Source organism: Sphaeramia orbicularis, chromosome 4, assembly GCF_902148855.1.
Source record: "Sphaeramia orbicularis chromosome 4, fSphaOr1.1, whole genome shotgun sequence".
Classification (NCBI taxonomy): Eukaryota; Metazoa; Chordata; class Actinopteri; order Kurtiformes; family Apogonidae; genus Sphaeramia; species Sphaeramia orbicularis.
The window spans coordinates 14,844,235-14,871,393 of record NC_043960.1 but is presented as its reverse complement, the minus strand read 5'-3'; the positions used below and the strand labels follow the sequence as shown (position 1 = coordinate 14,871,393).

At 35.2% G+C, this 27,159-nt stretch overlaps 1 protein-coding gene across 3 annotated transcripts in view; it reads right to left on the bottom strand.

Moving 5' to 3' along the window:
• Positions 1 to 27,159, bottom strand: part of bcar3 (BCAR3 adaptor protein, NSP family member) — a 193,829-nt gene that overhangs the window by 41,950 nt on the left and 124,720 nt on the right. Inside the window, exon 1 of one of the 3 annotated variants that reach the window (XM_030132043.1) lies at positions 18,219 to 18,581. The exons of the other annotated variants lie outside the window; for them this stretch is intronic. Coding sequence (XP_029987903.1) covers positions 18,219 to 18,299 — 81 coding nt within the window. The 5' untranslated portion in view covers positions 18,300 to 18,581. Of the gene's footprint in view, positions 1 to 18,218; positions 18,582 to 27,159 lie in introns of those variants that run through there. 3 annotated transcript variants of the gene reach the window in all.

Here is a 27,159-nt window from a genome sequence, read left to right as displayed (position 1 = left end):
GAAATAGTGGTAATTAGGCTATCACTGGGGTTTTACAAATTCATTCATTCATTATCTAAACCCGATTTATCCTCACTAGGGTCACGGGGGTCACTGGAGCCTATTCTAGCTAGTTATGGGCGAAGGCGGGGTACACCCTGGACAAGTCGCCAGTTCATTGCAGGGCTGAACATATAGAGACAAACAAATAATCACTCTCACATTCACTTCTAGATATGTAATATTTGCTGATGATACCAATTTGTTTTGCTCTGGAAAGAATTTAAAGGAACTTCTGTGCAGTGTAGAAATGGAGCTGGAAAATCTTAAGACTTGGTTTGATGTCAATAAATTATCTTTAAACATGAAGAAAACAAAATTTATGGTTTTTGGGAATTTAAATGCAAGTGATTGTAATGTTAAATTAAAAATTTGTAATGTTGATATTGAAAGAGTTTCTGAGACTAAATTCCTTGGAGTTGTCGTTGATCAAAAGCTAACATGGAAACAACACGTTGAATACATTAAAGGGAAAATCTCAAAATCACTTGCAATCCTGTATAAATCTAGAAATGTATTGAATTCCAAGGCCTTGCATTTAATCTATTACTCATTGATTGTTCCCTATATAACTTACTGTGTGGAATTGTGGGGATCCACCTTCAAAACCGCCATAAATTCAATAATAAAACTGCAAAAACGAGCTATACGTATTATCAATAAGGCTGATTATTATGCTCACACGGAGCCACTTTTTCTAAATTCTTATGTGATGAAATTTTATGATCTCTTTTATTATAAAATAATGCAAATTATGTTCAGAGCAAAATCAAAAATGCTCCCTGACCCAATACAGAGGTTCTTTTCAATTCAGGACATTCCATATAATCTCAGAGGTGTTTGCAAATTTACTGTAACAAAAAGCTAAAAAACGGTATGAAAAGGAGATGTGTGTCCATTATTGGAGTTAAATTTTGGAATGATGCCAACATAAATTTAAAAACATGTAATTCTTTTTTGGTTTTTAAGAAAATGGTTTGTAAAGCTATTTTTGAAGCTTATAAATGCAATTAATTATCTGTTGTTGTTGTTTCTTTGGAGGTTGGTAGCCTAAAAAGTTGTAATATAGGATAGGCCTTGATAAGCAGTCTGCTTCTGCCTATACCTTTTCAGTCATTATTCAACACATTATTCAACACATGATTCTTGATTTTGTGATTCTTTTTCTTTCTTTTGCGTGAAACGTCAATACTGTGTACAATATTTGGCGTTGTCATGACTGAATAAACTACTACTACTACTACTACTAAACTACTACTACTTCTATGGGCAATTTAGATTAACCAATTAACCTATCAGTGCATGTCTTTGGATGGTGGGAGGAGCCAGAGTACTCAGAGAGAACCCATGTAAACTCCACACAGAAAGGTCCCACCCTCATCAACTGGTGTTGGAATTGAACCCAGGACCTTTTTGCTGTGAGGCACGAGTGCTATCCACTGCACCGCTGTGTTGCCCAAATGTATCGAATTTGGAAAAAAACCAAAAAAAATTGTGATGAAAGTCGCATACTGCTTTAAGATGATCACAAATATTAATCTTGGTTTCAACATCTGAGACTTAAATCTCTTCTTTGTGGGACAGAGTAGAGTGTCCCATCTACATTCCTGCTTTTATTGTCATTGATTAAAGTCTCATTTATGATCACATTCATTACAACAGAAACACTAACAGGCTTTTACATCTGCTGTCACACTGCCAGCAAGAAATGATGAAGAGAGTTGTGGACGAGGATGTGGAGAAAAGAGATGAATAAAGATGGAAATGGATGGATTATGTACATTAGGTGGGACGAACACAAGGAGAAACAGATGAGTGTCGACGGAGGGACAGAGGAGAAGGATGTGGAAATAAGAGGACATCGTAACGGTCGACGCGAGGCCAGCTTTTCTTTTACAGCCCGGCTTTTAATAAGACCCTGCAATATGATGTCATCCTCTGAGCTGCATTTACCCCGAACCAGGCTGCACTGCACTAACCTCCTTTATGAGAGGCTCTTTCCTAACCCACGGCCCCTCTGCAACCCCCCGCCCCCCCCCTTCTGTTTTACATGCTTGCAGATTACACATGTTTACTGCTTTCTGACTGAGCTATAAAGTCAAACACCTTCACCAGAGAATCATTACATTTTAACTCAAGTCCTGACTGACATTGAACTGACGCGAACGGCAAAGACGGAAACATCAGGCGCCCGGATAAGCCACATTTTGCAAGTTGTTTTTTTGCTGTTTTAGCATCAGTGCACATGAATTGTTGAATCTGTTGTTTATCTACAATCAGCGCGACATGACAAAGGCGGCGTTGACGGCCATCTCATGATAGTGATTCAGAAACTCCCTCTGAATGCAGCGTCAAGGTGAAAGTCAGAAGTAACTGCAATATTACTGAAACTGGAAAAGAACTGAAAAGATATGAACAAATATATACATAATACAAAATATATGTGGGTGCTTCTATGGAATGTCCATTTTGGTCCCTGGTACTTTGACACCTTTTTAGACCCAATAATAAAAGAGAAATTTAGACATATTTCCCCCCAGGATGTAGCTCATGATGACCTCAGATAAATGCAAAAAAAATTATACTCTTGCTCTGACCCATCCCAAAATTAATGAATTTTTAATCAAATACTGGGGCCAAAAATAGGAACAAAATTGGAACATGAAAAGCTACCTAGGTGTCAGTGCATTTGATTTGGAAAACATGGCTGTAAATGCTCTTACATACCGCTATAAATCAAAACGCTGTGTTTAATTCTAATCCAGACATGCAGGTTTTTCATGAATCTCAGTCTCATTCCAGGTTTTGTTTGTAACCCATTGTGTCCACTCGTGTTACATGCAGAACCTGCCCAGTTAAGCGCATATAAATCACGAACGATTTTGCAACAGAGGTCATTTTTGTGAAACACTTTGCCTTGCCTAATTAGCTCAATTTCCATAATGTACCTGTGAGAGAATTAAAAAATATTCAAAAAAATAGTTGCACGTAATTTTCGTGTCCTTTTTACCATGTTACATGCAGATTTTTGTATTAAATATAATGTAAAATAATATAAAAATGTGTTTTATCTGAAAAATAATTTGTCTTTTATCTCAGTAAGTATTTATTTTTAAAATAAACCCAAAGTGCTTCCAAACTTGCTTCATAACATTAGTCTACAACTGGTTTGAATTTTTAGCCCCCATGTTCTGTTTTTAGGGACCAGTTTCATAGAAGCACCCATGTATATACACATAATAATAATATGATTATAATAGCATTTATGATTTAATATTATGCTCTACCATGTGTTTTTTTATGAACATCTGTAAACAACATGAGTCAGACATTATTGCCTAATGTAATTGCATAATGTAATGAAAATCAACCTGAGACTTTATGTTTATAGCCAGATCATATCAGCTCTTAAATTAAACTCTTATGAACTACAGTCACAGAAAAAATTACACTGGGTTACAAAAAAAATGTTTTTTGCAAGTTGTCTAGGTTTTTTCAACTAAATTAGGACCATTTTGCACCGCTAAATCCAAAAATGACATCTGTTTTTCTCAATCAGGTCAGGTTTTTTTGCTAATTTGATTTTGAAAAATTTGATCTTCTCACAAAATTAATTACATTTTTGTGACTTTATCAGTTGATTTTTTATATAGTTCTCACCCAAAATAGGTTTTAAGAGAAAAAAAATCCTTTTCTAACAGGATTCCTGTTAGGTACAATGGTGTATTCACCACAGATGTAGCAGAATACGTCAGGCTTATTTTTGCAAGATCTTCTAGTCGAAGCCATTTCATTCACCTGTAATATTAAAAAAAACATTAATCATAAATTGGCAAAAGTAAAATCTTCAGAACTCGTTTATTGCAAGAAATATGAAAGAATTTTGTATCATATGACGTGAAAATGCCCATAAATGTAAGCAAAAATGTTAAAAAGCCAAAATGTAGCATAGCTCATAAAGTTGACCAAAAAGCAAGTTGAGCAAAATTAATGTGATTTTTGGATTCAGCACACCAAAATTATCCTAAATCAGCTCAAAAAACTTAAACAATAAATTTGTTGTTGACCAGTGTTATTAGACCACCCCTTGTTTTCTTCAATTTCTTGTTCATTTTAATACCTGGTACAATTAAAGGTACATTTGTTTGGACAAATATAATGATAACAACAAAAATAGCTCATAAGAGTTTAATTTCAGAGCTGATATCTATCCATTTTCCATGTTTTCTTGATAATAACCAAAATCACTTCAGTTCTTGCATCAATATCTATGGCATTGTACTGACAAAAACAGTGCTTTTAGGCATTCCATGTTTTCTTTTCTGTCTGTTTTAGTCACATGATACACACAAGAGTTAGTGCTGGATTGCATAATCATTGTTTTTGATGACTTTTGATGGTCTCATAATTTTTTCCATGACTGTATTCTTTACCACTCGCTCCTTCAAATGCCATAAATATTTACTTGCAAACAAGGAATTATTACTTATATTTTATTGTGAGCTACTGATCAGAAGTTGCTATCATTATATTTGTCCAAACAAATGTACCTTTAGTTGTACCAGGCATTAAAATGAACAACAAATTGAAGAAAACAAGGCATGGTCTAATAATTTTTTCCGTGATTGTATATCCTTGAAGACGAATATTTGTCACAGAATGTTTAGATGCATCATTCATTCTCGCTGGACTTCCTTATTTCTTTCCACAGTCTTAAAAAGCTGACATGCAATGAAAATAATCTCTTACTCAGCGTTAAAGTGCAGTCGTTTTTAGAGCAGCAAAAAAAACAAAGGCCACTATTCAAAAGGATTTCGACAGTAATTGGATTTCCTTTGGATCTCCTGGGTTTTACACAAGAACAGAAAGCATTTTTGTTGCTTTGACAATCCAGTCTTAGCTGCGATGACCAATCAGAGGCAGTGGACGTCTGTGTAAGCTGCTTGTCCTTTGAGCGCACTGAGGTGGGGATGAATAACCTTTTAGTGTTATAATTCCTATACCTCATCATGTCACACACGCACGCACACACATACATACATATATGTACTGGTAAATGTTATAATCTTTGTCTTGTCCAAATCCTCCATGTTTTCTATTATGATGTGGAAGCTCAAAGACGGCTCCAATCCAGGATTTTTACATGACACCCTGACCTGCAGTTCATCATCAATTTAATCTTGACATGTGCAGGACGGAAAATAACAAAAGATTATGAAAGCTGCCTGAGGTAGAATATTAAAAAATGCTGCAGTACTCCACCCCTCAGAGGAATCAATATTTATATCTGACCCTATTCATTATACAATTCAACACCGACCATCACAAAAAACCCTCATGGAATATTTCAGACTGGACATTACTGCATTCATAATGTAATGAAAATCAACCTGTTTATGGAAAGATAAGCCCATATCTTTTATGAATAAACGGTCTCAGATACACTTCACGTTAAATCATTTATTTCTTAGTGCCTCCAGTTTTGTTCTTTTACCATGAAGGACACTACACAGTCAATAATAAGACTTGACAATAGAGCACATAGGATCCATGGAAACCGTCCTTCCTCGATTCGTCACTGCACTTTTACAATTTATCACAACCAAGCAAGCAAGCAAATAAATACATAAATTTTGCATGTTTCTGGATAAATGTGGATCAGTATTATTTAATAATTAACCCATGAAGACCCAGTGTTCCCAAATGGATTTGTCTCCATATTTAACATTTCTTAAGTGATTTATTACCATTTATTCTAATATTATCTTTTTTATTTGGCAATCTTTTGAGCAAAAATCTGGTATTTTCCTATATTTAATCTACTGATCATGTTGATGTTCATTAAAGCTCAGACCAAAGTTGAGGGTGATTATATCAAAAACTGAAGAAAAAGTGACTCTTTCAGCAAAATATATCATTAATTGAACATAAAACAAGTGTATCCATCCACTGTCATTGATCCGACTCCATGGATTTTCCTGGTGAATCAATGTTGTAGAAGATGATGGTGTTTCCATGGTAACTACAGAGCCTCTGAACGTCCAAATGGGTCATATCTGAGGACCAGGAATAGATGATAAACTGTATTTTACACCAATTATCAGCTGTCCGTCCATGGGAGTGGATCTCTCCTTCACTGTGGTTCTCCTTGAGGTTTCTCTTTTCACACTGTTTTTTTTTGTTTGTTTGTTTGTTTTTCTTTGCCAAGAAGGATGGTCTAAGAATGGGGGATGCCCAGGACATTAATCCATTTGCGTCATTGACTGTTGCTTGTTTTCATATTCAACAAATTCTGTAAAGCCCTGTGAGGGGACCTTGTTGTGATATTGGGCTCTACAAATAAAATGAATTGAAATTATTTGCATATATTGATGGATAAGTGGATCAACAAGTAATAAACAGTTTACATCAGTAGATGGTTTTGGTCACCAGTGGATGTTTGGGCCTTTATGGGTTCAAACAAAGTTTGATGAGATACATTTTCTGATTAAAACTATTCATTTTTACTCTCTTGAAATTACTTTTTTTTGCATTGCACAAGTACTTCAGACATTAAATCTTACTTTCAGGTCCAAAATTAGTATCTGTGTTTGCCTAAAATTCCAAGAAAATTTCAAGAAAAACTTTGAAACGTTGCAAAAATTGAAATGAGATTCACACGCCTTCCCATGAACTGGTTTGGAGCAAATAATCTAAGCTGCAATATGTCGTCAGCCGGTGGTCCTGTTATGACACACGTCTCTAAAAAATGGTAGAAGAAGCAGATCATTTTGTTGAAGTTTTCATTCAAAAATATTTGTAGGTCATGAATGAGACAGGCATAAATCATTACAGTTACAATCTCCTTTAACCTCCTAAGACCCAGCTATGGGTTTTCTGTTCGCATTTGTGGACAAAAAAAAAAGGAAACTCTACCACAAAGTACATTCCATAAAAATGTTAAAAACTGCATCTGAAAACACTGTCGCATCATGATGTTTCCAATATAGGCACTTATTTAATTAAAAAAAAAAAAAAAAAAAGCTGGTACTTTGCTGACATTTCCTGGGTCTTAGGAGGTTAAAATTGAGTTCATGCATCTAAAGTCTATGCTGTAAAGTGGCTCTAGTGCAGTTTAAATATAATATATTTGAACGTCTTTTCAATGCTACACCTTTTCATGTGTAAATACTTAAATGAAATTGAAATAAACAAGCTAGATTAAATGTGTATTTTATTTCCTCTTCACATCTGAAATCACTGGTATTTAAGGACACTTAGTTTGATATTGCTTCAATAAAGCTCTCATCGTAACACCTAAGACCCTGACTCGAAAACTTTGTTCATTCCTTCATAAAATATTAAATCTGTGGCAATGAATGGAGTGTTTTCAATCCGTGAGTTTCAAGGTTGACTGTTGCAAGTGACACAATCTAACCCTGCTTTCATGTGTTCCCTTTAGATGGTTTTCATAAGGAACAGCGTTACCATGGAGAGACAACCATTAAACGCTTCCTGCAAAGACCATCGTCAGTATCCTCATCATCATTAAAATAACTGCAGTTTAGTCTGTTTATACGACGTTTACTTTTCCCTGTCAGCTTCTCTTCTCCCTCAGTATGAATCCATCAACATGCAAAATGAATCTGAGATAGAAAATAAAAGTAATGATAATAAAATAAAACATGGAATGAGTCCAAAATGTCATCATCATCACGTTGAAGCCTGTAGTGCAGCAATTTTGGAAAACACATTCAAGAGAAGAAAAGGCAAAGAAAAACTTTAACTGGTTACTCAGCAAAATATTTTTCATTATTTTCCCATAAGTAGGCATATGAAATATTGTGCAATACTGAGGAAACTCTGAAACAATGAAAACCTTTATTGAATTCAATCTGATCATATCTACAGACAGGACACCCAGCTTCTGCAGCTAATATCTGATTGAACGGACAGTCTTGGAGCTCAACAGGGAGGATAAAAGCTATAATGGGATCTTTTGATTTCTGCATCTCTACATCAGTACAAGATCCCCACCTTTCCTGTTTGTACACAACCAAATAGATGCATTTTCCTGTGTTTAGACCATCAGTGCCATCAGAGACACTGCCCAAAATGGGTATCTGAGTGTGTCTCTGCACAACATCATGTACTTGATGTTTTATTTAACCTATTTAAGACTACCATTATAACAGGCCGCCTAGGTATGTTCATGTTTTCTTTGCAACAGAAGTGTCAGAAAATGTATTTTTTTGGGTAATTCTTTTGCACCTTTGTTTTCAGGAAGAACTAAAATTTCAATATCTGGCCATTAATTATCATAATTATTAATAATATATCCCTAAAACAATGTGTTTGCTTGCTTAATCCTGATTTTAGTTTACATCTGTTATGGGTGTCCCAGGTTCTGGGGTAGGCAGCAGGCCACTAGAGGAGTGTCTAAGACCCACTCTCCAAGCAACTCTGTTCAGCGGCTCTACAGTCGTGGAAAAAATCATTAGACCATCAACCTACTGTAGTATTTTGTGTGATATTTCAAGACAGTCCTTTTTGCACTAAGTGTTTTTGCTGCTAAATAGAACAGAACTGCTAAACTGATTTTCACTGTTCAAGTGACAGAGATAATAAAGGTCTACAGTCACAGAAAAAAATATTAGACCATCAAAAACAATGTCATCAAAAACAATGGTTATGCAATCAAGTACTAACTCCTGTGTGTATCATGTGACTAAAACAGACAGAAAAGAAAACATGTAATGCCCAAAAGCACTGTTTTTGTCAGTACAATGCCATAGATATTGATGTAAGAACTGAAGTGATTTTGGTTATTATCAAGAAAACCATGGAAAACGCCTAGATATCAGGGCTTCCCTAATCCGAAAGACAAATGACATGGAATAACAAATGACCACTAGGGTTAGGGCTAGGTCATTCGTTATTCCATGCTATTTGTCATTCGGATTAGGGAGGCCCTAGATATCAGCTCTGAAATTAAACTTTTATGAGCTATTTTTGTTGTTATCATTATATTTGTCCAAAAAAAAAATGTACCTTTAGTTGTACCAGGCATTAAAATGAACAAGAAATTGAAGAAAACAAGGGTGGTCTAATAATTTTTTCTGGGACTATATGCTGGCCAGGTTGCATACTTTCATGTCTGCCTTGATACATTCAGACCAAGTCCTCCTTGGCGTCCCATGTCATCTGGAGCTGGGAATCACCATGCTTATGCTTGAATACTTAAAACAGTGTGTTTTAGTAAAAAATAAAAAAAATGGACTTGAAGTATTTAGCATATTTATTATCTGAAACAGCTGAAACAACTGATGTAAAATGTTTAATACCTGTCGATCCATTAATCCCCTTATTAAATGTAAATATTTGGTGTAAAATATAGTTTTGCATCTTTTCATGGTCATCAGATATGACCCATTTGGACGTTCAGAGGCTCTGTAGTGAATGTGGAAACACTGTCATTTTCTATAACGCTGATTCACCAATAAAGCCCACAGAGTTGGATCAATGACAGTGGATGGAGACACTTGGTTTATGTTCAGTTAATGATAGATTTTGTTGAAAAAGTCACTTTTTCTTCTGTTTTGTCTGTTCTTGATTTAATAACCCTTAACTTTAATCTGAGCTTTTATGAACATCTACATAATCAGTAAATAAATATAGGAAAATGCCATCTTTTCACAAAAAAAAAAGCAAAATACAGAAGAAAATATTATAATAACTAGTGATAAATCACTTGAGAAAGGTTAAATATAAAGCAAAAAAATCTTTTGGTAACTGTCACAAAAATAGCGCTGGGTCTTTATGAATTGAATAGGATGAAACTTTAACCCTTTCATGCACGAATTATGAGAATAATTCAATTTTTCAAAAATTGAATTAATCAAAAAAAAATTAATCAAAATTTTTTCCTGAGTGTTTTTATTCCTCTTTAGGCATGAAAAAAACAATGCGATTGAAAATTTTCATCTGGAAAATTTAAAAAAAAATTAATAATAATAATAAAAATCATTTTAAAATAATGTATAAATACATAAAAAAAATAATAATGAAAAAAAAAAAATCTCATGAACCTATTTTTCATTAAGTTGCAAAAATGTCCACTCAGCTGGACATCACACATTTAATTTTTGATGCACAGAAACATGTATTTACTGATAAATTGTGTGAAAACTATGGGGAGGGCTTGTGATTCTGGGGGTTTATGCTCAGGAGAGATCTACATAATGTTACCAGTTCATGTCAGAAAAGATATGTAGTGTCTTTAAACTTTAATAAAGATATGTGTAAAAAAAAAAACAACAACAACAAAAAGAACAACAAAATCAATGAATATACAAGGGAACAGCTGTAGAATAGCTGTCCGCTGTTGTGACCAGTGTGCATGAAAGGTTTAATATCCTGGAGGGGCATTTTGTCTAAAAAATAACAGTCAATAAACATGAAAATACAACAATCATAATGGTTTAATGCAGTATATAAAAAAACAACCTAACAACTGTACTAAAACTGTACTCAGTACCCAAAATACAGACTACCAACACATGTCGCTGTTGTCAACCATCCAGTCGTCAGCCGGTAATCACACAAACCAACACCAACAGAATAAAATCTGATAAATTCCCCATAAATACAAATTACTGTAATATCTATGTGATCCAATATCAGCTGTCCATAGATAGGGTGTTTATTTTTAATCAGTTATCTATGGATATTTGTACTGGTCATTTAAAGCCACACTACAGAGGCCAAAAGTATTTGGACATCCCTTTCAAATTCTTCCAAACTTCACTTTTCAGAGTCTGGTGTCGATCTGAAGTCGTCTGGAGCCTCAAACCCACTTACATGTACGGGACGAACCACAACAACAACCACAAGTCTGGCATCGTCGCCCAAAATCCAGGCCTGAAGTCACCAATTCCCATGTGGCTCAAGGCTGCAAATCCCTGCAGCCAGTCTCTAAATTCCTGCACAAAGTCATTTTAAAATGTAAACAGTTAAGGCAGCATTTTTGGTTAGAAAGATCAGGTTTCCACATACTTTTAGACACATACCTTATGTATATGTGGAACTGAAAACTGGTTGTTTCCAGTCTTAGGTTTGTCGAAAACACAGAATTATAAAAGTGCAGAAGTATGAGGATGTATTTCAGAAGTCAAACAGAAGAACTTGGATCTCTGGATGAGCAGAGACGAAGAAAGTAAGAGAAAAAAGTAATAAAAAATCCCAATGCACACGAATAGGTGTTTTTTCCATTTCGACAGACGGTTATGAGAGTTATAGTTTGTTCCACCGGGATTTAGTGCAGCTGATTCATGATTCATCTCAATGCATTGCAGGGAAAAGCTGCAGCTGGGCCTGGCCATGGTGTTGGTGATGGTGCTGCCAGTGACTCAAACTGCCACTGTCTGGTTTTAGAACATATGTAATACAGTGGATGGTTTTTTTTTTCCAGAATTAAGCGGCTGTAGCTCATCTGATATTGAGAAGTAAAGCATTATGACAGCTGTTTAACCAGTAAAATGTTGTCTGTTTACTGTCATGACCCACTCATTTTTGTCATTTTATCAGAAAATGGCAAAAATGGAACTGTGGCAAGTACCTCACTCACTATCCTTATTCATATTTTAACCCATAAAGACCCAAACACCCACCACCGACCAAAAACATCCACTTATCTAAACTGTTTAATACCTGTTGATCCTCTAATCCCATGGTGTAAAATACAGTTTGTCATCTTTTCATGGTTATCAGATATGACCCATTTGGATGTTCAGATGCTCCGTAGTTACCGCGGAAACACCGTCATCTTCTCCAACATTGATTCATCAGTAAAACCCATGGAGTTGGATCAGTGACAGTGGATGGAGACAACTGTTTTATGTTCAGTTAATGATAGGCTTTTACTGAAAAAGTCACTTTTTCTTCAGTTTTCTCTGTTTCTGACAGAAAAACCCTCAACTTTAATCTGAGCATTTATGAACATCTACATAATTAGTAAATTAAATATAAGAAAGTAGCAGATTCACTAGTAAAACCCATGAAGTTGGATCCATGGTAGTGGATGGACACACTTGTTTTATGTGCAGTTAATTATAAGATTTTTACTGAAAAAGTAACTTTTTCTTCAGTTTTCTTTGTTTCTGACATAATAACCTTTGACTTTACTCTCTGCTTTAATGAACATCTACATGATCAGTGAATCAAATATAGGAAGTAGGGATGTAGCGATATGAAAATTTCATATCACGGTTATTATGACCAAAATTATCACGGTTATCATTATTATTGTGGTATTATTGAAATTGTGCTCAAAAAGTACTGATACACACACTGAAATAATATAACCAAGTTGTATTTAGAGAAAAAAAAAAAAAAAAAAACAAATAAAAAAACAAACAAATAAAATAATTGGCACAATGTACCTTCTGTTGCAGAAACCTTCAAATATTAACCCTTAGTGGTCTGAGCCTATTTTAGCTGTTTTTCAGTCCTTTTGATTTTGCCTTTATATATTATACAAACAAATGTTTACTATACCCATGTTTGGATCTTTTTTTTTTCAGCACAACTTCATTTATATTTATAAATTTATATCATTTTATATATTTATATCATATATATATATATATATATATATATATATATATATATATATATATATATATATATATATATCATCTGTCTATTTTTTTCCACTTTAACCTACAAAAAACCCACAAAAGGACAGAAAACACAAAAAAATATAAAATCCAATTTGAAAAATATATATACGTTATTGCATAAATAACACAAAGATGCTTAACAAACCTTTTCAAAGACTTGAAAAGTAAATATGGGTTCCAGACATTAGGTATATACAATTAAAATAGTAATAAAACTACACTCAAATATTTGACATAAAAACATATACACAGGCGTTTTCTCCGGAAAAGTGCGGTACTCAAACACGGTTATCACGATAATTAGAATTTAAACGGTAAAACTAACCGTCTGCAATTTTACCGCGGTTTATCATTATACCAGTAATCGTTACATCCCTAATAGGAAGATACATGATTTACACTGAAAAATGCTAAATATAGAGGATAATACTATAATAAATGGTGATAAATCACATAAAGGTTAAATAGAGAGAAAAATTAATTTGGGAACTGCCACAAAAATAACACTAAGATGCTACACATAATAACCTGCAAAAAGTAGACTGTCAAGCTGTCAGATACAGTGGAAGTTCACAAAGATGTTGCATTTGACATGATGCAGTGTCTTATACTGTTGCATTGGTGTGCAACGCATCGAGTGTTATTGCATGTTTCACTGCATCTCTTCATGAGAATCATTAAACTGAACAGTTTAAGTTTTACTGGTTCTGCATTAAAACAGACTGTTCTCCATACATATTCATGCACCAAACTAACAGCTCAGGATGAATACATTTATGGTGAATGTCTATTTGAGGAAAAAAAGTTGAGTTTGTAACTTTTAGACCTATTCTTGGAGCAAAAAAGTAAGGAATTTTCACTGTATAAGCACAGCAGGAGCTTACATAGTAAAAACAAAATGATAATAGACAAATTTTGTACTGTATGTACTTTGTTTTTGACTGGTGTATTTTATTTTATCTCTGCGTGAATCTGTATATGTACAGTTACAGTGTTGCAAAGCTTTAGATTAAAATGATAGAAACAGATAAATCATTCCCTGTGTACTGTTAACACAAAATAGGTCAGAAGGATCTGACTGAATGCAGAGGAGTTTTGATGAAGATATGCCTCTTGGGTTAAATGGGCGACCTTCCAGAGAAACAGACGGAGGAAAGAAACATGGAGAAAAGAGAATGGAATAAAACCTCAGGCCCTTTGGAAAGAAAAGTAAAACTGAGGAAGGCATATTAAACAGAAAAACAAGAATGGAAGGAAAGGGTTAAAATGTCAGTTACAGATCTGGAGTCTTATCGAAGCCGCTCATATTAATAACAAAACAGCTCTTTTAACTCTTTAAGACCCAGTGTGACTTTTGTGTCAGTTCCCAAATGAATTTTCCTCTAGATTTAACCTTTCTTAAATGATTTATCACCATTTATTTCAATATCATTGTCTGAATTTTGCATTTTTTTTGTGAAAATCATGTATTTTCCTATGTTTAACCCTTTCATGCATGAATTATGAAAAAATTTGATCTAGATTTATTTGTTATTTTTTTTTGGATTGATTTTATTATTCAAAATTAGGCTAAAGTTGAAATGCATTTTGATTTCTTTTTTTTTTTTTTATAAGGTTTTATTAAGAAGATATTTAACCTCCCGAGAACCGGTTGGAAACATCATGATGCAACAGCTTTTTCAGATGCATTTTTCAATTTTTTTTTTTTTTTTTGGTATGTCCTTTGCAGTGGACAGTTTTGGTTTTTTTTTTGTATGAAGCTGTGAAAATCTTGTCCAGTAAAAATTCTAAAACAAAGATCCTACTTTTTTCATTGTATTGCTTAGGGTCTATAGTGACTGCCCTCATGTGGTTTGGAGAATACTGCCTCTATAACCCTTTGGAAAGTGAGTTTGAACTACACACAGAAAAAATTTTTAGATCATCAAAAGTCATCAAAAACAATGGTTATGCAATCAAGTACTAACTCCTGTGTGTATCATGTGACTAAAACAGAGAAAAGAAAACATGGAATGCCTAAAAGCACTGTTTTTGTCCGTACAGTGCCATAGCTATTGATGCAAGAACTGAAGTGATTTTGGTTATTATCAAGAAAACATGGAAAATGTCTAGATATCAGCTCTGAAATTAAACTCTTATGAGCTATTTTTGTTGTTATCATTATATTTGTCCAAACAAATGTACCTTTAGTTGTATCAGGCATTAAAATGAACAAGAAATTGAAGAAAACAAGGGGTGGTTTAATAATTTTTCCGCAACTATATGAGTCCACAAATGTGAAAGTCATGTATGAAAGGGTTAATTTACTGAATATGTAGATGTTCATGGACGCTCATATTAAAGTTGAGGGTTATTATGATAAAAAACACAGAAAAGTGAAAAAAAGTGACTTTTTAAGCAAATATATCAATAATTTAACACAAAATTGAGCACCTTCAACCACTGTCATTGATCCAACCCCATGGGTTTTACTGGTGAATCAATGTTGAAAAAGATGACTGTGTTTCCACGGTAACTACGGAACGTCTGAATGTCCAAATGTGTCATATGTGCTGACCACGAAAAGACGACAAACTGCATTTTACACCAATTATTGACATAGATTGACAGGATTAGTGGCTCAGAAGTTATTAAACAGTTTAGATCAGTAGATGGTTTTGGTCTCCAGTTGCTTGATTGGGTTTTTATGGGTTGATGTCACTGTAAACTCAGACTGACCTTCAGACAAAGTACAGTACATCAGATATTTTTACAGTCACAACAGCACAAATCAGCCAAACCTTGAATTTAAGGAGTTTTTTTTTTAATCATCTGGGCATGACGTCAAAAAAGAAACGTGGTCTGGGAAGTTCAAACTAAACAGAGTCTCCTCCAAAGGGTCAAACCACATCGCCTCATCCTGCAGCGTTCTGCTTCTCTTCTCTCCATCCAATCAGTTTAATGGCATTCATACATTCTACATCGTTACGGAGCTACACTATCACAAGTTACTGATTTATCATCCTCATGAGGACTATCACCCTCATCCTGGTACCTCAGCATCTATAACTATCTCTGTCTCACCCTTGGCCGTCACACACTGCCTTGTCTGTCTCTTGCCGGCGCTGGTTATGGACGAAACCAGCTATATATCTCACACTCTCTCACACACAGACAGTCAGTCACACAGTTGGTCATTTATGAGAGCGTCTGGTCCGAGTAATAAAAGCCCAGTGTTCGACTCACAGAGAGAGTGAGGGAAAGAGGAGGACTATTCAGTCTGATTAGATTTTGCTCTGAGTGGAAGTGTGGTCCTGGACTTTTTACATTGTTTTCTACAGAACAGTATGCTTCATGCATTTTTACAGAGTTCTTTTTTAAATGGCCTGTTTCCTGTGTTGTCATCTATAAAATACAAGATTAAGCTGCACACAAGTCTTCCAAATGTGATGCATTAAAACAAAACTGATGATCACTACATGCAAGTACATGCAATAAATGTTTAACTCCACCTTATAAACACATGATTATAATTACACACAACAATATGTTTGCACACTTATGTGTATTTCCTTAACCCTCCGGTATCCTGTCCAGCAAGGCCCTTACTAAGCACCAAGTGTGCCTTTTTGGCACACTTGTGGAATAATGTAAAAAAAAAAATTCATTCAGTTTGTTTTTTAATTCTTTTACACTTTTTTTCTATTTCATCAACTTGAGCCGTAAATAAAAATACCAATTACTCAATAATTGTCACATTTTTTAACCCTTTAAATGCTGTGTTTGTAATGTAAACAAACCATTTTTTTGGATGCAAAAAACACAAAAAAATTATATTTTTCAATATACTACATAAAAAGTGGATCACATATTATTTGATTTTTGCATCCTGGCATATGTCAATGATTAACTCCAACACTGGTTAATTTGCATTATTATTTTTGGCGCTAGGTCAAATGTTCAAAAATACTAGCATCTGTCACCAAGTGTGCGTAAAATGCACACCTATAAATCAAACTATTAAATATTATATATTGATTTATTTTTCTGCTCTAATTTGATTTTATTTTTGTAAATCAAGGTCAGTCCTAATCATACATATCAAATGGAAGAAATAGTGTGTTTTAGGCACACTTGGGAGACAGATGCTAGTCTTGTAATTTTCTTTTGTTTACAATGTGCAAATTTTAGTTGGTGGCCAGAATTTTAAAGATTATGCAAAAATGAACAACTTTTGAATTCTAACCTTATTTAAATTGTGAAAAATAATATGAAGTTTTTTAACACGAAGTGCCAAGTGTGCCTAAAAGGCGCACCCGGATACCGGAGGGTTAATTATCATATTAATATAATATATTGTCTAGTACTTAACCCATAAAGACCCAAACATCCACAGGTGACCAAAATCATCCACTTAATAACTGTTGATCCACTAATCCTATCAATACTCGTAAATAATTGGTGAAAAATGCAGTTTATCATCTTTTCATGGTCATTTGGATGTTCAGAGGCTCCGTAGTTACCATGGAAACACCGTCATCTTCTACAACATTGATTCACCAGTAAAACCCATTGAGTTGGATCAATGACAGTGGATGGAGACACTTAATTTTATGTTCGGTTAACAATATATTCTACAGAAAAAGCAATATTTTTCTCCAGTTTTCTCTATTTTGGATGTAATAACCCACGGAGCTTTAATGAACATCTACATAATCAGTACATTAAATATAAGAAAATACCTGATTTTCACTTAAAAATGCAAAATACGGAGCATAATATTTGAGTAAATAGTGATAAATCACTCAAAAAAGGGTTAAAAATAGAGAAAACTTCATTTGGGAACTACCAAAAAAGCAGCACTGGGTCTTTGTAGATCAATGTACAAATTGCTGTTCTCATTTTTTTATTGAGTTCTTTATGACCTGTTTCCTGTATTGTCATCTATAAAATACAAGATGAAGTCACAGACAAGTCTTCCAAATGTGATGCAATAAAACAAAACTGATGATCACTTAATGCTCACAGTAAAAGTAAGTGCAATAAATTTTCAACTCCACCTTATTAAACACTTAATTATAATTACACACGACAATATTTTTGCACACTTATTATCATGTTGATAATATATTGTCTACTACTTATTGCACAAATTGCTGTTCTCATTTTGTGTCTTAATAGAGGTGTTTAATATGTATATTTAGTACATATACATATTCAGAATTATATATATTTAGAGTTTTATATACATATTTATATATTGTTCTTTTTCTGTTGTATCGATAATTCTTTCCTGCTACTTCACATTCTACTTTAATGGAGTGACTGTAACACCAAATAACTCCTCCTGGGATTAATAAAATATTCTAATTCTGATGTCATCATGCTGCTTTGAAGCTGCAAATAAAAAGCTTGCAAAAAAAAAACCACATGCAAACATTTTCAGCATAAAGGATTTCACAGAAAAAATACAAATACTTAGTGATATCTGTAACACACACTGCATGCATCTTCACACAAACACTGCTGTTTCTGTCTCACCTTTCCATTCATGACAGAGTTCTTGTGGTAAAAGCAACACAGAGCCGCCGTCAAGGTCTTCAGGTTGCATCTTTCCGACATTTCTGCTAATCTTTTCCTACTTCTCCACCTCCTGCTTTACTTTTTTATCTCTACTGATCAGACTTGAAAATGAATAACTTCACACACAGATAAGCGCGCCTACAATTTCCCTGGAGAAAAATCCATAACAGTGCAGCACGTGGACTAAACTCTGCATATTGTTGTTGTGAGCTGTGATGTAAATACACTACATCAGCCTCTGGCTCAGATGAAGGTCTGTCAGCTTCACATCCAACATCCCCATCATGCCTCCTTGTCTGTCCCCTGCAGAGTGAACACTCCACAGCAGCGCTCAAACAATCTATTCCCACACTTTCCCTTCTCTTTACTCCACCTTCTGCGCTCCATATATGGGCATTAACAGGAACCATGTGACCTGGTTTGAGCCAGTGAGGCGTAGACTAACTGGGAGTGGCCCAAAGGAAAAGCCTCCTGCTCTTGCTCTCTGAAAACACATGGATGGATAGATGGATAACACACTGCTGTTTATACTACATGTTCTGTACTTTTAAAATATCTACTGCACTTATTATAATTCAGTTTCTCTAAGGGTCAAGGGAATGTACTGCACGATAATTGAATAGTGTGTGTGCTTTTTTTTCTCATTTTCCTCCCAGGCACTCTTACTGATTTGTTTCCACATGACACGTGCCATTGAGCAACTACCTCAGGAATCAGAATAATAAGCAGACCAATGGCGTTGCTATTTATACATGTGTTTAGGTGTTATTTTGAGTAATTTTTAGGCCAGAAAAACCAGTTTATATTCATTTTTTAACCCTCCAAGACCTAAACAGCCACCGGTGACCAAAAGCATCTACTGATCTAAAATGTTTAGGAAGTTTTTAATTACTAATACTATCAATATCAATATTATAAAAGCCAAGTGGCCTCTGTGTGCGTGCGTGTATGTGTATCTGCTTTATAACTGAAAAATAGGACCAATGGCCCTGTAGCTTACCGGCCAAATAAAAAGCTTTGGGAAATGCATCCAGATGCCATTTATTATCACCCAGTTATGTGTATTTATTATATTACAGAAATAGCCCATATTTTGGTCTTATTCCAAACAGATCTGTAAAAAATTCAAATTCCAACTCGATATCATTGATACTTACTGATTTATTGGATCAATCCATTTCCTATCTCTTATAATGGGAAAATTTGTCAAAGTGGCACCACATCCAGAATCAGATCCGGATCCAAATAATTTCAATACCTTGTGCTGACATCATCATAAAGAAGCTGTATACTAAGTTTGAAGTCAATCAGAGCTGTAGTTTTGGAGGAAAAGACGATTGACATTTTTTCCCCATAAGAGCCCATGTTAAATTTTCCATAAGTTCCCAGATCCAGAAGAAGATCTGATCAGCATGTGGTCATTATGTTTTGGTCATCTCCCCATCAGGGCTGGACTGGAGAAATTCACACTGGATATCATTTATATTTACTGAGTTATTGCATCGATCCACTTCCTATCTCTTATAATGGGGAAATTTTTCAAAGTCGCACCAAATCCAGAATCAGATCCGGATCCAAATAATTTCACTAACTTTTGTCGACATCATCATAAAGAAGCTGTATACCAAGTTTGAAGTCAATCAGAACTGTAGTTTCAGAGAAGAAGACGATTGAAATTTTTGTAACGGACGACAGACGACGACGACGACAGACGACGACAGATGCCCCATGACAACAATAGCTTACAGCCTGTCGGCCGGTAAGCTAAAAACTGTAGAGAGCTAGCCTTTGCCTTTTGGAGTACTTATATAGTTTGGGGTCAAGGATCAGACAGGTGAGAACAGCTTACTGCTACGACCAATACTTTTTGAGTTATTAGTTGTTTTTTCGCACAATAACGCTATACGCCAAACCCCATTCACATACATGGGGAACGGAATGCTGACAGCTGATTGGCTGAAATCGCCTCCATTCTAGAGTGGAGAGGGTTGAGTTTTATGTTAGAAAATCTAGAAACAACTCTTCATAACTCTCACTTTTCTGGGGTATCAGCAACAATTTATGAATCAAAATGTTGAAAAAACTCTTTTCTTTCAAAGATTATTCACATTTTTATTTTAATATGTTTCATTTTTGATCTACAGGCCTCTAAGCACACAAATCAAGTAATGTCCATGTCATTAAGTCATACAGTAATGATGTAAAGCCCTTTCAAACAAATGTGTAAGGAAACTATAAATAACCAACTATCATTGCTTCCATCCAACAAACTCGGCAAGTTCACTTTTACTCCAGTTATGACCAACTTCTAAAAAAAACTCCACTCCCCATTTAATCAAATTTACTGTTTCTACAACCTGTGGATTCCCACGGGTCAACATGTCAGTATTTATATAATTCAGGTAAAATGCAGTTTCATAGCTTTTCAGCAAAATCAGACATGCTTCTTTTGATGTTCAGAGGCTCCATAATAACTGTTCAAGAATTTTCCTTTTGTCTTCTTATCTTAATGACACAGGGGTTATTTTCTTTTTTTCAGACGAAGTAGTAGTAGAGTGATGTTCTCGTACCTGACATCCGACAGCCAAAACATGTCATGTATGAGAACATCACTCTGCTGCTCCATAATCACACTGTTATTTTCAGCTACATTGATTCACCAGTAAAACCATGTAGTTTGACAAATAACAGTGGTGATTTTCACTGAAAAAGGGAAAATGCAGAAGACAAATGTTGAAAAATAGTGATGAAAGGTCAGATGTAGAGCAAAATGCATTTGGAAGTCATCACAAAAATATTTCTAGGTCTTAGACAGTTAAGAATACAACACTTAAATCAGGATTAACACCCACACAGACCACTCCCCCTGCAGGTTCATTAATCCAGTTTCAACCACCAGTTAGTAGAACTGAAGAAATCTGTTGGATGAGAGACAAAACGTTTTCAAAAAGAGCTAAACCAGTTCAAATGAACCAACAAAAACTACCAAGAAAAATGAAGAATACAACACTAATGTTTGAACTTGCCTTGCCTATTGATTTTCATGCAACATGCAAACTTTATGCCACTCCAGACACAAAAATGCAAACACTCATCTTTGTTTGATAGTTTCTGAACATTGATCTTACTCTTGGTCATATTCCAGAGATTTTATCAGAAGTTGGCTTCACTGAATTTTCATCTTCTATTTGTAAAGTTGAATTGAATGTAAGAGACACTGTTTCCCTTGTGTCTTTAGTAATGGTTGTTGCAAACAAAAGAGGCCCAATCTGTTTTTTTAATGTTTTTCCTCATATGACACTCAGATGGCTTTTTAGAGACTCAATAACAAGGTTTATCTGTCTATCAGTTCCCATTACATTTTAAATAAATAAACGTTTAATCTATTTTGACTCAGGTGGATTTGACACTAGCCTGTAATGACTGAGATGCTGCTGATGCAAGATCATCAGACACATCATTCACTTGTATTACATGTTTCAAATATTTTGTGTTTTAAATTCATAATTCCATCTTATTTTACCTCCAGCTGCTCCTGTTTTTAAGTAGACTTCTCTGTTTTTAATTCGTCTTTGTCACTTTTACTTTTTGGTATTTCTGATGTTTCAAGTGTTTTGTTTTGTCTCGACTATATTGTACATGAGGTTGCATCTTTAATATATCGCTGAGTTTAAATAAAGGTAATGAATGAATGAATGAATGAATGAATGAATGGATGAATGATTGATTGAATGAATGAATGAATGAACGAATGAATGAACTACAGTGTGAAGACTGGGGCAGTCATGGCTCAGGTGGTAGAGCGGGTCGTCCAATAACCGAAGGGTTGGTGATTCAAATCCCGCTCTATCCCAGTCAGTCCGTTGTGTCCTTGGGCAAGACACTTCACCCTCCTTGCCTCCAGTGCCAGTCACACTGGTGTATGAATGCGTATGAATGTTTGGTGGTGGTCGGAGGGGCCGTAGGCGCGAATTGGCAGCCACGCTTCTGTCAGTCTGCCCCAGGGCAACTGTGGCTACAGATGTAGTTTACCACCACCAGAGGGAGAATGTGAGAGTGAATGAATAACGGATCGATAATGTAAAGTGCTTTGGGTGTCTAGAAAAGCGCTATATGAAATCTAATCCATTATTATTATTGTTATTATGAGGAGTACAAATGGAAATATACACATGGAAACTGATCTTTTCCATTCTGACTTGATCCACTCTATGTGTGTTGTGTTAAATCACAAATAGAAGTGGCTTCACTCTGAACTATAAAGAACCGTATAGGCATAATCCATTCAAGCTCCCTCACAGTATATTCTCCTTTCACATACATGTAGTATATTTCTATTCTTAGTGATTCATTGAGGTACTGATTGATACCCTATGTAAAAGAATATTATTATTTATTGTGCTGGTTAATGTTTAGAGTAGTAAAGTGTGTTCTGTTCTTACACTTTTTTTAATTCATGGGAAAAAAAAAAGATATGACAAGAACACAAGATGCTTGACCAACTTGTGGGTCACGACTAGGACCTAAACATGACCCTCCCTTCATCTGTTTGTGCTATATTTCTGTCACAAACATTTCCTTTTTATGTAAACGTATTAATGTGTAAGTGCAAATGCATACATGAAGAGAGAAAAATGTGTGTATGTAACAGAGATGGGATGGTATCTTCATACTAAACCGTCCTGTGAATTTTACACTGTTCTCGATCAACCTTTTCCACTTTTCTGTCGGGAGGTGCTTGGTGAACGTAAAAATGGAAGGTAACTGTGATAATGGCAAATGAAGGCACGGTGGGGAGTTAGATCTCAGTCGGTGTTTGGGGTGACATTTCTGTACAAACAAAACTTGAAGAAATGACTGAATGAAACATTGAATAACATGGCTGCAGGGTCACAGAAAAGTTCAAAGATGGTAAAAACCGAAAGATTGAGATCACCTGTTCTTGTTTTTATGCTTGTGGATCATTTCAAGATTGTGACCGGTTTGCTTTGGAATCCAATATTTAACCCATGACGTCAAATTCAACCAAAACCATCTTCTGATCTAAACTGTTTAATACCTGTTGATCCAATAATCAATACATGTAAATAATTGGTGTAAAATGCAATTTGTCATCTTTTATGTTATTACCTCCGCCAAGGAGGTTAGGTTTTTGCCAGGGTTTGTTTGTTTGTCTGTCTGTCTGTCTGTTTGTCTGTCTGTTAGTGTGCAACATAACTCAAAAAGTTATGGACAGATTTTGATGAAATTTTCAGGGTTTGTTGGAAATGGGATAAGGAAGAAATGATTAAATTTTGGTGGTGATCGGGGGTGGGGGGGCCCACGGGGGGGGGCGCAGACCAGAAAATTTCATCAAAATCTGTCCATAACTTTTTGAGTTATGTTGCACACTAACGGACAGACAAACAGACAGACAGACAAACAAACAAACAAACCCTGGCAAAAACATAACCTCCTTGGCGTGGGGGGGCCCACGGGGGGGGCCACTGATCAGCCTTGGCGGAGGTCTGTGCTTTCCGAGTGCTTCTAGTTTTTAATCACATTGTTACCTCCGCCAAGGAGGTTATGTTTTTGCCAGGGTTTGTTTGTTTGTCTGTCCGTTAGTGTGCAACATAACTCAAAAAGTTATGGACAGATTTTGATGAAATTTTCAGGGTTTGTTGGAAATGGGATAAGGAAGAAATGATTAAATTGTGGTGGTGATCGGGGGGGGGGGGGGGGGGTCTGCGCTCTCCGAGTGCTTCTAGTTGGCTTTTTACATATTTTGGTATGGATTTAGGGTTGTGCAGTGGTCTTATTTACTTACCTATTGGTGCTGTCGACTGTCCCATACTTCAGGATGCCATGCCATAGTATGGTTAGTGTTATTTATTGTTGTCATGTGTCTGTACTGTGACGTCTTTTTGTTTTGTACTGTGGTTTTTGTATGGTGTTGCAGCCCCCTTGTACTATTGCCCACAACGAATTTATCTAATGTTACTTCTCTTATCTTATTTTTTCATGGTCATCAGATATGACTCATTTGGACGTTCAGAGGCTCTGTAGTGAACATGGAAACACCGTCATCTTCTACAACATTGAATCACCAATAAAACCCATGGAGTGTGATCAATGACAGTGGAAGGAGACACTTGATCTATTACCCTCAGCCACACTGGCTGCAGGGTATTGTCATCAGTTGGTTGTCCGTCCGACCGTCTGACTGTCCGCCTGTCCAAAAACTTTGCCATGCAGTGATAATTCAGGCCACTGGGAGCAGTAGTGCATCTGATAAGTCAGGCCGAGGGTTTTCAAGTGCGCGCAAGTTGTGTTGTTCAGTTAGAGATAGATTTTGCTTTAAAAGTCACTTTTTCTTCTGTTTTCACTACTTTTGATTGAATAACCAATCAATTTTAATCTGAGCTTTTATGAACATCTATATGATCAGTAAATTAAATATAGGAAAATACCAGTTATTCACTAAAAAATGCAACACAGAAGATAATATTACTATTTATTATTATATTATTTGTTACTGGCATTATTTGCTATAGGTATTATTTGTGCGAATGTGGTATATTTTGTTCATGCTTTCTTTTCTTATATTCATCATTTCATATATCTTATGTATTTCATTGTTGTGTGTTTTTTTTTTTTTTTGTAGTTTTGTTTTTTTCTCTCTCTCTCTTCTTCTCTCGTTTACTCAGTTCTGGTTGTAGTTATTATTACCATTATAACTGTCTCCATAGTTGTTACTGTTTGTATTGTTGATACTTTCTTGTGAGGGTCTTTGCCACCTTCTTTTCTCTTGTTCTCTCCCCTTCTTCTGTGGTTCAACAAAACTCATAAACACAGTAGAATATCAAAGGGCGCTTCATATACTTTATGAAGTCACCCTTGGCAAAGCAAATTTGTTCAGCACCAAAAGGAACCAGACTACCATTCTGCTGTTAGGACGCTGGACAAGACAAGTAGGAAAAAAAAAAAAAAGTAGTGTGAGATACTCCCTGGTAAAATGTCCAAATAAAAGAGGATACACAAGCAAAGGTGTCAGAAAAATGGGCAATGATGACTGGGAGTACAGTTGGTGTCGGCTGCTGCCTTATCGGTACAGACAACTGCCTGTCGGCCAGCTGAGCCCATTAAAAAAAAAAAAAAAAAGAAGATAATATTACAATAAATGGTGATAAATCCTTTCAGAAGGGTTAAACAGAGAGAAAAAATCATTTGGGAACTGTCACAAAAGTAGCACTGGGTCTTTATGGGTTAAAACATGATGTATGATGTATAAGCTGAAAAACACCCTCTACCCCACTACAGTAAATGCACTCAATTAACCCTTTCATGCATAGTGGTCACTACAGTGGATGGCTATTATATATTCATGGATTTTGTTGCTTTAGTTCCATATCAACCAACACAGTGGACACTTATGCATCATCACAAACACTGCAATTCATACAATTACTGTAACTTTGCTGTTTTGATAAACCTGATCTGAAGTAACATGTCTGAGTATAAATTAATAGCTTGTTATTGATATCATTTTTTGCATACTATCTCCATAACGTGAGTAATGGCTAGTATTAGAGTATGTTAAAAATGTGAGAAAACATCAGATTAGCATCATTAAAAATATTTTTATTTCATAGTTTTCACACAATATATCATTAAATACATGTTTCTTTGCTTCAAAAATTAAACACATGGTGTCCAGCTGAGTGGTTAATTTTGCAACTCCAAGAAAAAAAGAAGGGTCATAAGAAAATGTTCAATCCCACTGGTTTTGTCATGCCTAAAGAGGAATAAAAACACTGAGGGAAAAAAAATCTTAGCTAAGGTTCTCATAATTCATGCATGAAAGGGTTAATAGAAGATAGTGCAATAGAATGTGATTGTGTTTGTGTGTTTTTGCTTCTTATTCGATTTATTATGTGGTTTGTGTTTGTTTTTACAATGTTTTTATGTCAGACGAATCCATATCATTAAAGATCGCGCTTTTTAATTTTGTTGTACAATGTACAGGGTGGGGAAACAAAATTTACAATGAACATTTAGTTGTTTTTTCTCAGCAGGCACTACGTCAATTGTTTTGAAACCAAACATATATTGATGTCATAATCATACCTAACACTATTATCCATACCTTTTCAGAAGCTTTTGCCCATATGAGTAATCAGGAAAGCAAACGTCAAAGAGTGTGTGATTTGCTGAATGCACTCGTCACACCAAAGGAGATTTCAAAAATAGTTGGAGTGTCCATAAAGACTGTTTATAATGTAAAGAAGAGAATGACTATGAGCAAAACTATTATGAGAAAGTCTGGAAGTGGAGGAAGCAACAAAAAACGTACCAAAGCTTTTATTAAAGCTCTCAAATCCAAAATCCTAAAGGATCCAACCAAATCCATGAGAAAAATGGCAAATGAACTTGAGGTAGACAACAAGACCGTTAGAAATGCAGTAAAATATGATTTGAAGTTAAAATCTTACACAAGAACACCAAAACACTTGTTGACAACAGCAACAAATCCAACTTTAGCAATTTTTGGGAATCATGTTTATGGCCGCCTTCTAGCCCAGATCTAAACCCTCTGGATTCTGCTATTTGGGGCGTTTTAGAACATGCTACCAATAGAACATCACACAGCAATGTCGACTTTCTTAAAGATACTATTAAAGAAGAATGGGAGAAGTTGTCACCCGAATATTTGAGGAACACTTGCACAAGTTTCAGGAAGCGTGTGAAGGCAGTTATTGAGAAAGGAGGACACATAGAATAAAAACATTTTCTATTCTGTAAATTTTCTTGTGGCAAATAAATTCTGATGACTTTCAATAAACTAATTGGTCATACACTGTCTTTCAATCCCTGCCTCAAAATATTGTAAATTTTGCTTCCCCACCCTGTACAATGACAG